The sequence below is a fragment of the Physeter macrocephalus genome, chromosome 8, assembly GCF_002837175.3.
Source record: "Physeter macrocephalus isolate SW-GA chromosome 8, ASM283717v5, whole genome shotgun sequence".
Classification (NCBI taxonomy): domain Eukaryota; kingdom Metazoa; phylum Chordata; class Mammalia; order Artiodactyla; family Physeteridae; genus Physeter; species Physeter macrocephalus.
The window spans coordinates 29,608,616-29,622,244 of NC_041221.1; the positions used below are offsets into that span (position 1 = coordinate 29,608,616).

Sequence of the window (13,629 nt, forward strand, 5' to 3'; positions counted from 1 at the left end):
GTACGCGGACCTCTCACTGCTGTGGCCTCTCCAGCTGCGGAGCACAGGCTCCGGACGCGCAGGCTCAGCGGCCATGGCTCACGGGCCCAGCCGCTCCGCGGCACGTGGGATCTTCCCGGACCGGGGCACGAACCCGTGTCCCCTGCATCGGCAGGCGGACCCCCAACCACTGCGCCACCAGGGAAGCCCGGATTGTACATTTTGAGTGGAAATTCTGCCAGATCCTTATTCCAATATTGATTTGTGTCACATATGGGTGTGTGAGTGTGTGTGGGCGTGTTTGGAGCTGGGGCCTGTGAAGATGGTGAGGGAAGAAAACGGGTGTAGACAAAAGGGGCCTCCAAAGAGCAAGGCCCTGGGAAGGAGGGGAAGCTCGGGGCACATGTTCCTTTCAGGCTGACAAACCCGCTGTGCGTCTCATCTCCAGGTGTCTCTGCCTTGTGCACCCCATACAGGGGTTACAGAGAGAGGGTTTCCCACCCTCTGCCCCTCCTTGCTTTTGAGTGAGTTGATATGAATACAAACGTGTACACTAGTTAGAATACAAACGTGTACGCTTGCTAAATACTGGAGCAGTGATAGTCTGATCTGTGTCTAAAGTCTCTTTGTCTAGTATTTTTAACACAATGCTCTAAACAACAGCACCCACAATTATTCTCCATTAAATGTGGTGCCATTGATGACTTCCCTTAGTGATTAAAGTGTCCAGGACAAGTACCCACACCTGCGGGGCACAAGTAATGGATCGCTGCTTTGACAGCAGGTCTGCATCCCTGGCTTCTCTATTAAACAGTCTGCCTTCCTGTCCCAGGCGGCAAAACTCGGGGCAGAGACCAGGTTGATAGGACTGATCTCCACCTCTCAGTGCCTCACCCAGGATTGTGCTCACGTGACGTCAGATTCAAACAATCAACAACACTCTCATTTCGTAGATGTGCCCCGAAAGAGTGGTTGAATTTTCCTTCTTTCGTTACTTACTGATTCTTCATATTTCTGCAAATGGTCACATCTTTAATTCATTTGCGACACAGTTTTTTAACTGGGAAAATGTTATTTCAAGTTTTGGTAGAATTTGCTATGTAGGAATCACAATGCTACCTGTAAATGTGAACCATTCTTTTATGAATCATTCAAAGGTTATTTTTGGAAAATATTAATAGAATGTGAAGCATTTTATTTCATATGCCTTAAAATCTAATCATCAATTACTTCAAATCACCTACATGTCCAACTCCTGCTTCTAAGGAAAGCATGACCTCCTGCCTCCTCATCAATTCTGTTGCTACCCATTAAAATACGCCATTTACCTCCATTAGAAGGAGAAAAAGGTGCAAACTCCCCAGGTGTCACTATTTAGCAACCTGTTCCCGGGGAGTCAATAGCCTCATTTTTCCTTTCCTCTTTTCATTTGAAAAATACTTATCTAGTAAAAGAGAAACACTTCTCGCTACTGGAGAATATATTTCCCAGGACTTCATTAAACCAAGTAACAGAATCAGTGTTTAGATGATTAAGTACGTATATAAGCTTTCACAAAAAGAAAATCTAATTAACATGGTACTCATAGACATCAAGACACAAATAATTAACAAAAATAACTGCGGCTGGTCTAGGAGAGGGCTATGCAAAGGTGAGGCAGTGTTATTATTACACGTGCAATGGTGCAACATTTTGGTGGGTGAGCTTCTAGGGTTATAAGTATGCAGGGTGCCCTGCCTGTGTAGTATGTACTGCAGGACAGGCACACCTCGTTTTATTGCGCTTCAGTTTTTTGTTTTTGTTTTTTTTTTTTAATCGTGCTTCGCAGACATTGCGTCTTTTACAGATTGAAGGTTTAGGGCAACCCTGTGTCAAGCAAGTCTATTGGCACCATTTTTCCAACAGCATTTGCTCACTTCGTGTGTCTGTGTCACATTTTGGTAGTTCTCACAATATTTCAAATTTTTCCATTATTATACTTGTTATGGTGACCTGGGGGATCAGTGATCTTTGATGTTATTATTACAACTTGAAGGTTCAGATGATGGCTAGCATATTTTAGATTTTTAAGTTAAGGTATGTACATTGTTTTTTTAAGAATTAATGCTATTGCACACTTAATAGACTGAAGTATAGTGTAAACGTAACTTTTATATGCTCTGGGAAACCAAAAAATTTGAGTGGTTTGCTTTATTGAGATACTCACTTTATTGCGGGTCTGGAACTGAACCCACAATATCTTCAAAGTATGCCTGTAAGACTATTTTATTCCAATTATCTTTATCTTTTTACAAGCTCTCTGCAGTGTTTCAGAAGTTAGAAAACAAGCCATAATTCCTAGAACTTGCATTCCTGGTGACAGGTCAATTCATCCCACACAAAAAGTCATGCTCAAGTTTGCCAACCAGCCTGAGGCATGAGGGAGACCAGTGCATCACAGAATCACCTCTGTGCTTCGTCCTTGATGGGCACTTTGGAATTTGCCCACAGCATTCTAGACTCTTCCCCATTGGTAGCATGCCTGAAAAATTACACATGGAGCAAAACGTTTGATAAAAATATATTTAAAACAAGCACGAAAAAAATAGTTTTGACCTTAAGGATAACGTTCATCATTCTTTTAACCAAGTAGAGTTAAATAATATGTCTAATGATTTCAAGTACCAACTTATAAAAGATGTGATAAATCAGAAAGCAAAGAACAGGAGGACTCTTTTTTTCAGAAAAATGTATTTGCAATTCAAGTGTTCATATAAAAAGCATAAATTTTAAAAAGTTCATAGACGTGTGTTTTTAGAAGTGCTATGGTTTTGCCATTCACTGCAATTACATTCCAAAATGTGCAGGGTGGTCCACACCGCACCTTCTTAGCTTTGTCACACTGAAGTCACTCTCATCACAACCTCCCCCGAGCTGTTATCTTCTGACAAATCTTCACGGGGCCTCATCCGATTGAACAGATGTAATAACATGTAGCCACACTGAAACCTTGGGGAGGTCAACTGTGTTGGGTGGACCAAGTTCCTGTTTCGTAGAGCCGTCAATGGCAACCATAAAGTTCTGCTTGTGGAAGACTCTCCCCGGCTACTTTCTTCGATGTCTGTGGCTTTGTCATAATTTAATACATCCCAGTGTAAGTTGACAGCTCGCCAGCGTTTAAACACTCTGTAAACTGCAGCTCCTTCATGGACAATGAGACCTAAATTTGAGGGAAAAATGAAAAAGACTGGTCCTCATCAAAAGTTGAGAATGTTATTTTGTATACAAGTAAGATTAAAGAAATAGTCCATTCTGTTACGCATCATTGTCAAAAACGTGGTATTCCGACTGCTCAAATACTATGTCTAATGGCAAGCTACTACCTGTATTACACAGGAGTTGTCAATATTCAAAAATAAGAATCCACTGCCATGCAGACAGTAAAGTCATCATGAGTATAAATTACTTGCTCCATTATGGCTCAGAACATGCTTAGGCATTTACGTTGCCTTAGGAGAACCATTAGGTTCGTTTCTTCATTCAGCATCTCTTTCTTGAGTGCCCGCTGTGAGCCAAGCAACGTGTTAGGGACTTGGTCCCAGTTGGCGACTTGATTTGTGAAAGAGACAAATATCAAGGTCACTGCCATCTCCCCAGCTTCTAGAACAATGCCTGACACACAGGAGATACGATCGAATCTTTTATTTTTCCTCTCCTCAACAATTCAACAAATATTTATTAAGCGCCTACTTGCGAGATTTATGTATATTATCTCATTTATTTCTCACCACCCCCTTACAAAGTAAGCACTAGCATGTCCCCCATTTTACAAACAAGAAGTTGCTCAAGAGCAGACAGGTGGCAGCAGTGGAACAGGGATCCAAACCCAGGCAGGCGGGCTCCAGAGGGCTCTTGGCTGCTATACAGGGAATTGATGATTACACACTTCTGAGACAAACTTTCAGGAAAGTAAACAAAATAATACGGGAACCTTGGGGACTACAAACTAGCCATCCGTAAGTCAGATATGGTGCCCCGTCGCATGGCTCCATCTCCGCCATCCACTCCAGATCCCACCATACCCTGCATTTTTCACACATTTATATTTCAATGTGTAGTCCAAAAGCTTTTGAATCTGTGATCTATCACAAAAAGGAGTCCCTGGTGGGGAGGTCCCTTCAGATAGAAAAGTGAGGAGGAGCTTCTCTTAGAGGAATTTGAAATTCCATTGAAAGTTGGAGGAGAAGCCAATGAAGTCTTTCTTAAGATGGAATATGGCACGTAAGGAGGATGTGTCAGTTTTGACACAATCACTTTTTTTTTTTAAGAAATGTTTTTATTGTTGTTGTTTATTAATTAATTAATTTATTTTTGCTGTGTTGGGTCTTCGTTTCTGCGCGAGGACTTTCTCTAGTTGTGGCAAGCGGGGGCCACTCTTCATCGCGGTGCGCGGGCCTCTCACTATCGCGGCCTCTCTTGTTGCGGAGCACAGGCTCCAGACGCTCAGGCTCAGTAGTTGTGACTCACGGGCCTAGTTGCTCCACGGCATGTGGGATCCTCCCAGACCAGGGCTCGAACCCGTGTCCCCTGCATTAGCAGGCAGATTCTCAACCACTGCACCACCAGGGAAGCCCTGACACAATCACTTATAACCAAAATTTGAAAATGAGAAGATACTACCACCTCCTAGCATTTAGAATCTTGGGAGTATGTCCTAGAGAAACTCTCATAAATATGAAAAAGGAAGCATGTTCAAAAATGTTTATTACATATTTGTTTAAGGAAAAAATCGCTAACAATCTCAATGTCCATCCTGAGAAGAATGGATAAATTGTACTGGGTGGATCCAAAGGACTACAGCAATGAAAGAGAAGGGAACAAAGTCACATGCACTAACACGGATAAATCTTAAAATAATAGTGGAAATCTCAAAGCCACATAACAAATGAAAATTTCAGAAGTATAAATGATTGGAGTGAAGAAATACTATACATTTTTATGGATACAGATACGTATGGTTAAAATGTTAAAACGTGCATGGAAATAATAACCATTAAATTCACGATAGTGAGGGGGGGTGAAATTGGAGAGAGGCTTCAAAGAGGGTTTTCTGTTGTGTCTTTAATATCGTGGTTTTTTTAAGCTGGGTGGTGGGGATATGAATGTTTAATGTGTTATTCTATATACTTTTCATGTACTCAAACAATTCATAATTTCAAAAATTATGGAAAATATATTAGGAAAGTTGACCTAAGATGGGTTGAAGAATAGACAACAGAAGTAGGGGAGACAAATAAGGAGGTTACCACATTATATGCGAGGAGCAGAGTGTTAGCAGTAAGGAGAACACAGAGAAACAAAGTAATAAACTTGTCAGAGGAAAAACTGACAGAAATTGTAAATGCAAGAAGGGGAAAAAAAAATCAGCCTCACATTTTTAAGGCTAGAAGATTGGGTGACTGAAAGGATGATAGTAACCTTCCCAGAGGTATAATGAGTATGGGTTTTGAACAAGTTTTTATTGAGGAGATTATTTCTTTTTTTTTTTTTGTCAACTAAAACAATGCCACACAGGTGATGGAGATACCCAGTCTTTGAAAAATCACACCTACCTAATGTGAGAATTTAAATTGTACATCTATCCCTTACCAGGAGATAAACTTCTGGCACGCGTGACTTAAGAGCATTCCAAAGATACTAACATAGGCCACTAAAAAATGCATATGCTCTAATAAATAAAAACGTCTTAAGCCCAATTATTGTACACCACCAAAATAATGAGAAGTAATGTAAACGTCTGTTAATCACAGCAATTCAATTGTTTGATTCCTTTTTCCTAAGGAATAATCAGAGTTGACCCAACTGACCAGATGTTTTGGGGAAACAGTCAGAATTATAAGTCAAGACTACCAGAATTTAATTGGTAATTCTAATATTAGCTTCTGAAACCTCCCTGGCTAATGATTTAACTTTTCTGGTTCTGTTTTTCCTCCTTAAAATGCAATTGGAATACCTAATCTATACACTCAGTGGGATGGTATGAAGATAAATTGGAATTCATCAACTATAAAGCACTCAGATTTCTTTGGAGATGGTAACTATCTAAATAGAAGAAATTATTATTGATTAAAAAATCCGTAGTGAATCTATGTGGTGAGGAGCATTCCTTCGCACGAATCGTAAGACCATTACAGTCTGCGACAGGTTCCTTCTTGGTAAGTGCAGTGATGGGGGGCTGACTTCACCAGGGGAAACCACTCATTCCACAGGACCCTCCTCTTTTTTTTTTTAGTGATTTCCTTTGAAAGGCCAGAAATCAGATCATTTACTCAAGCTGAAAGTCATTTTCTGGGAATATATTCCTGGTACTGTGGCACTTTTCTAAATATTACACATACATCTACCCAACGTGCAGAAATAAATCCCACAGGTCTTTATAGCACATTTTGAACTGAATTTAAAGAAAGAGAACTACTTGAAGTTCTCATGAAGACATAGTCCTCTTGAATTTCCAGCTCCATGTGTGCTGCTGCTTCATTGCATTCAGGTTATGAGTGATGTTTAGACTTTGCTTTATTCCCCATGAACGTTTGGAATTACTCCTCATCCTCTAGAGGTTTAAATTTTACTGAAATAGGAAGAACCCCATCTCACCCTCCTTTGTAATGTACACTTTTCCCCTTTCTCCTTAAGATTTTTCTGGGGCAGTGGCAAATGCCATTTGTACTAGTGGTTATGAGAGGACTTGACTACTGTGATCACTGAAATCCAGAGGTAAGGATTCATTTAACTCTAGTTCAATGTGTTGAGTATCTGGCTATTAAAAATCGTACTGCCCTCCTGTCTTACTGATGATAGGTCCCCTCTTGTTTCATGACTGATCAGTTCACATCCTTGAGTAGCCTTCACTCTCTGTGTAACACCTCAAGTTAAGCCTTAAAATGAATCTGTCACCTTGACATTTCAGGTCATAGGAAGACACGCTTGGATTTGCTTCATCTGAGTCACTAACTCTGAAGGGAAAAGCAATGATAATTTCTACAAAATGTAAATATTAAATATTTTATGTTACTTGCTACATTATTAATGGCAAAGATGTCAACAAGGTGTGATTCATGGGAACTTGGGGTTTTGAACCTTGAGGAGCGTGTGTGTGTAGGTGTCCCTGTGTGTGCAGTTCGTTGTTTCTTATTATTTTCTTGCCAGTAACATTAATTGGAGCATTCCCTTATTGATATGCAAAGGAGCATTTTTGTTAGGGAATAATCTTTAACGACAGAGCACTGAAATTAAAGCACAGTGTTTATGTAAGTAAAATATATCCCAAATTTGGAAGTGTTGTGTTAGTTGAAATTCTTACAAGGTAGTAGAAAATGGGCTAACTACCCATGAAATAATGGGAAGACTCTCAAGGTACACAGACTCACACATGTGCATGTGTGCACACTCACCATTTGTCTATGTTTATTTCAATATAGACAAACAGTGTGTTACGATTAACAGAGACTTGCAAAATTTATGTTCAAATACAAACAAATGTTGATATTAACTACCAAACCACCACTCTAACCATTTCACTTCTTGGGTTGCTTGTTTCAGCTTTTGTTTGAATAGATTTGGTCATTTTTCATAATTTAAGAACTAAATTTTTATCAAGGATCTGTTCTGTGCCAAGTCCTTTTACATGCACAATTTTCATTGAATCTTGACTGTGACTCCACAAATATATATTATTGAATAGTTTCATAGTTAAGGAAATTGAGACCTAGAGAGATTTAGCCAATTGTCCAACATTAGGAAGATATCAGCTCTGAGAAGGAAGCCCAAAACTTGTCTATATGTAAACCTTGAGTACTACAGTGCTATTCATTCTAAATATCCAGTGGATGGCAGCCTCTCCTAGTCATAGAATGACCAACTGAAAGAGATATTGCTATGGACTGAATGTTTGTATCTCCCCCAAATTCATATGTTGAAGCCCCAATCTGCAACATGATGGTATTTGGAGGTGGAATCTTTGGGAGGTAATTCATGAGGGTGATTAATGCCCTTATAAAAAGAGGGAGAGACATAAGTTTTCTCTGTGTGTGTGTGTGTGTGTGTGTGTGTGTGTATGTGTGTGTGCATGCACCAAGGAAAGGCCATGTGACAATATAACGAGAAGATGGCTGTCTGCAAACCAAGAAGAGAGCCCTCACCAGACTGAATGTGCCAGCACCTTGACCTTGGACTTCCCACAGCCTTCAGAACTGTAAGAAATAAATGTTGTTTGTTGTTTACGCCACCCAGCTGTGGTATTTCATTATAGCAGCTCAAACAGGCTAAGACAGACCTGGTATAAAAACTACATCATCCTCATGTAAAATCTGAGTAAATTAAGCCCCGGAGACTATGATTGGGGCAACGTTATACAAGTAGTTGCCATTTTTAATATCCTTGTGTGTCACCGACACTGTTTCATCTCTAGGAGTGCCAATAAAACAGTGCCTTCCATCTGTCCCCATCCTAGGAGAGAAAAGGGTTGAGGAACCTTATATGAAGGCAACACTGTAAGTGGTGAACACTCCATCTGGTAAGCTGCACTCGTCCTGAGCTTTCCCAAGAAATGTAAGATCCTGATAACACAGCCTAAACGCCTGTGTGCTGTTCAATCACAGAGACCCTTGGGAAAGCTAAAGAACTCGCAGCTCGCAGCAGATATTTGGCCAGAAAAGGCTCTCTTGATTGTGAAAATGTCCAAGATTTCTCAGTTAAATTTAACCATTCTCCCGGGCCAAGATTCTCATTCTCATTCTCTCTCTCTCTCCCTCTCCCTCTCCCCCTACCTCTCTCAGTGAGTTTCCATATAACCAAACTCTATACACATAACTGTGTCATTCTGGAAAGTCAGTGTGCACCAGGAGCAGAATGGTGACTTTGGGGCCCCTATAGTTACAGTTAAGAAGATCAGGGCTTCCCTGGTGGCGCAGTGGTTGAGAATCTGCCTGCTGATGCAGGGGACACGGGTTCGAGCCCTGGTCTGGGAAGATCCCACATGCCGCGGAGCAACTAAGCCCGTGCGCCACAACTACTGAGCCTGTGCGTCCGGAGCCTGTGCTCCGCAACAAGAGAGGCCGCGACAGTGAGAGGCCCGCGCACCGCGATGAAGAGTGGCCCCCGCTCGCCGCAACTGGAGAGAGCCCTCGCACAGAAACGAAAGACTCAACACAGCCAAAAATAAATAAATGAATAAAATTTAAAAAAAGAAGAAGAACAGATTAGAGAAGATTAGAGTCAACCTCATAAAGTGGCTCCATTTTTTAGTCCTTAATTCCCACTGGAACTTGGGGAAGACCAGAGTGTGGCTGCACAAAAGAGGGTTAACTAAATGAGACTGTGGCCCAAGATACCCTTTGTTGGGATCATGGTTGCTAGAATGTAATCAAACGCATGAATCCTCCTGGCACATCTTCCTAAGATACTCTACATTTAAATGCCCAGCCATTACGGAAACTTAGATGTAAGTGTAGAGGTAATCACTTTAAAAGTCACTCTTCCATTGTTGAATCTTGTTAATATGAATCTTGAAGAAATAACCACAAGCCATTTCTATATACACTGAATGGTTTTCGTTGGGACTCAACTATATATGAAGCTTAAAGTAAAACAAAAACCAGGAAAGAAAAAAAAAGCAAAAATATAAAACTTAAAGAGAGATATAAAGATTGAAAGACAATACATATTCCATTACAGAAATCACTAAGCTCACAAAAGAAAGCTATCATCAGCTGATATCCTGAAATCTAGGCCTCTGGGAACTACAATATCCTGATTATATACGGGGAGTTTTGTGAAACATATTTCCAATATTGTCCATCAGAACAAATAATGAAAAGAAATATCCTGCATAAAATGTACTTATATCTCTAAAAGACGAGTTGATTTTTCTATTCTTGAAAGTCATATATATAAATATATATATATATATATATATATATATATATATATATATATATATATATATATATATATATATATATATATATATAATAAGAACCAAGTTGAGAATGGCAGGCTGGTCATGAAAGTTTAAAGCTCAGGGGTTCAAACACAGATTCATCATTAGCATTGGTAGTAAAATCTTCTTTGCTAAGAAATGTGATAAGGACAACGAATTCTTCAGAAACTTTCCACAACATGAAAACCCTTGACGCTAGAGGCTGGCTAGTTTCCAAATATGGATGATCGAATCCACCTCACCCCCAAAGTAAAGAACAGCACACATGAAGAAATGATTATGACAATGATTATGCCAATAGAGCCTAAATGACTGTTTCTCTGAGAGCACACAAAAGGAAATTCATGGTGTTTGTTTTACAACACTGCCACCCTCTACGTCTTCCTCTCCACTCAGTGAAATCTGCCGTCATCAGCCTGGTTGCAAAGAACACATTTGTGCTGTTCTTTCAATGCTGATGACCAACACTGCCTGGGCACAGAACAAGATGCAAAGGCAAATTTTAACATGGGGTGTAACCTCTCACTAGCTGGCAGTGAGGGAAGCACGCCCTTTTCTAGAAGGTCCTGACATAGGTTGGATCTGCTTCTTAACCGACCATCTTTATTTCAGTTAATGATCATCCCCCAAGTCAGTTAAGCTGAAACCCAAGAATCACCTAGACTAGTCTATCCTCTTGCACTAAATTCTGCTAATTCTGTTTTCTTAGCAAATCTGAGATAAAACCATGAAACAGAGAATCATCTCTCCGTGACCCCAATCAGTCATGTGCTCCCTGAGGACAGGAACCCTATTCCTACTTCAATTACTGTCAAGAACCCAATAGTTACAAAATGACTGTGCCCAGGCCAGAAGCCTAAGAGGCAGACATGGATTCCTCTCTTCTATTTCCAGGCAAAACAGGAGAATAAAAAGATGCTGTCCATTTATCTGACCACTTGCTCTTCTAAGAAGCCAATCTCTCAATCAATTATTTTAATGATTTTTTTTCTTCCTTAGTAGAGAGGAGATTCCCCTGAACTTTCAATTACTAGCCCTGGAGCACAAATCTACCATAGGCATATTCACAGAATATTCCTCAAAAGCTGCAAACTTGTTATACATTATAAAATACATGATATGTTAATTTTTTTAGAAAAAGGATTGAAAGAATCCACTGGAGAGAAGAATTGTTATATTATCTAAGTTTCCATCCAAAAGTGCTTGAGGATAAAAAGATCTATGGATATGATTATTTCAATAAAAGAAATAAAGGAATGAGTCCAATGCTTTTATAGGTAATAAAGGTATCGTAGAGTTCCCCTGTAACTGGGAGCATGATTTAGAATCGGTTTAATTTCAGCTGAATGCAACTCCAATTCTGTCCTTCAATTCATGGATGGATGGAACACCTGGTAGCAAAGAGTAACATCATATCATAGAGATGAGAAGTTGTCAAACGTAGTCACTGAATTTCAAAATTAGGAAATATTGGGTATGATTTAACCCAACCTGTTCATACGGGGGGGGGGGGGATGAAGTCTCTGAAGCCCAGAGAAGTGACATGGCGTGACCAATGGGCCACAGTTAAGTGTCCAAGCCCAGAATCAGAGCCGGACCCCTGATGCCTGATCCAATGCACTCCCTCTGCAAGAACTCAGATCTCAGGAGCCACCCCTGGCTGAAGCTGGTCCTCACTAGTGTCTATTTGGCCCAAGGGATATTACACTGACTATGAAGTAGACAGAATCAAAATCTCTTTTCAGACTAAGACGGTCAGTTCTCCTCTGGCCTTTATTCTAAAGTGTGCATTGCAGCATCTGGATAGGAGACGGGAGTGATCCTCCCAGTTCATAAAAGATATAACTCTGCAAACCTCAATATTACAGTATTTGGTTAAAAAGCCCATCAATGTCTATCTTCTGGGTTAATTAATGCCTCAAGGATTGGGAATCTACTTGGTAGATTTCCATTTGTTTCCCACACTCTGGACCAAAGCCAGTTCTTAGAAGGAGTCTATTAGTGGACTTTTCCTAGTGGCAAGTCAAGATATGTACAACTAATTTTCCCTTCCATCTCCAATGGATAAACTGTCTACTCCAAACTTTCAGATTATGATTTTATTAATCTCTGGGGTAAACAATACATGTATTGATTGTTCCATTTCAGGGGTGAGAACAGCATTTTTAAAGTTTTCATTGAAATATCTAATTAAAACCTGTTTATCTTCGGACCTGACATAGGCTATTTCACATTTGTTGGCTTTGCTTTTCATTTCTCTTAAATCACACAGACTGTGGGTAAAAATTCCAAACAGAAGCTGCCATCTCAGCATAAGTACAGTTTCTAACTCTTTGAATTCACCCACATAGCATCAGCAAGATTTTTTAATTGAAAAAGCAATAAAAATTTTTAACCTGAATATAAAAATGCTCAGACCTTAAGTTTCCTTAATATTCTATTCTGTGATCTAGCAAGAAAATTCAAGGTTGAGATGTGATTCTTGACATAAATTATTCTTATCAAGAAACGGTTTCACTCAGAACAATGCAAAGAGAGAGAAATGGCTTTTGGTATGGTGTATTAAATATTTTCCATTCTCTTTACTAATGTTTCTGTATGTTGCGGTTCTATGAATTTACAATAAATAAAGGCTTCACAAAACCGCTACATTATTTTGGGTTTCTAGGGAAAATTTTTTCTCTATTTCTGATCTAAAATCAGAAAGTATTTATTCCTGATTCTGTGCCTTAGGTGTTCGAGACTGCAACTAACGAAGTAGTTTCACTTCATTGAATAGAAAACATTTTTTAAACTAGCCATTTGAGCTCACCATATAAGGAGATAGATAGAATGAATCACATAAATATTTTTACACAGGCTCTGGAGCCGCAGTGTCCGGCGTCCAATCTTGGGTCCCTCTTCCAAACTGTGTGACCTCCGGAAACTGGTTAATGGCGCCTTAGTTTTCTCATCTCTGAGGTGAGGAGAACAGTACCTACACCTCATAGGGCTGTTGTGAGGACTGAGTGTGAAAATGCAGCTAAAGTGCTTAGAATGTTGCCTGGACCAGGGTAAACACACTCTTAGTCATCACTGGAGATTTGATTTTAAAAGCTCCTTTCAATATATTTGGAAGCAGTTGAAAACATATACAGGCTCCATTTCTATGCTCCTCTCTGTGCTTCCTCATGACCCCAGAGAAACCCTGTCAGCACACCACAGTCACGTATTCTCTGTGTTCTAAGTAGGGGCATCATTTAGAAAAATCATGTTCACACTCTCTGTAGTGAGAAAGTTCTTTGTTGCAAAATAGTGTGAAGCCAGGAGGCCCCCAAAGAGGGAGGCCCCCAAAGAGGTCGGTGCCAGTTCTGAAGAACAATCTCCAGGTTCTTAGGTTAAGGGAGTTGTGTCATCTTGTCATGGTTCCCATTACCACGGTCTACTCTTCTCTCTCTTCCAAGGAAAACTTCCCATGTCCAAGTTGAACTGGCCTCTTTTAATAACCTCATTTTAGAGTAGCCTAGGGATGTACTCAGATCTCTCTAAAGTAGTTGGCAATTGTTCCAACCCTCATGTGTTTAGAAATCACACAACCACTCTCGTGGAAAACAGTAAAGACAAAGAAAAGAGTGAAGTCGCACAAAACACACACACACACACACACACACACACACACACACACACACACACGT

At 40.1% G+C, this 13,629-nt stretch overlaps 1 protein-coding gene across 1 annotated transcript in view; it reads right to left on the reverse strand.

Moving 5' to 3' along the window:
• Positions 1-2,855: 2,855 nt before the first annotated feature.
• The window catches only part of MARCHF11 (membrane associated ring-CH-type finger 11), a 120,615-nt gene continuing 109,841 nt past the window's right edge, over positions 2,856-13,629 (reverse strand). Inside the window, exon 4 of the mRNA XM_024125856.1 lies at positions 2,856-3,178. Coding sequence (XP_023981624.1) covers positions 2,856-3,178 — 323 coding nt within the window. The remainder of the gene's footprint in view (positions 3,179-13,629) is intronic.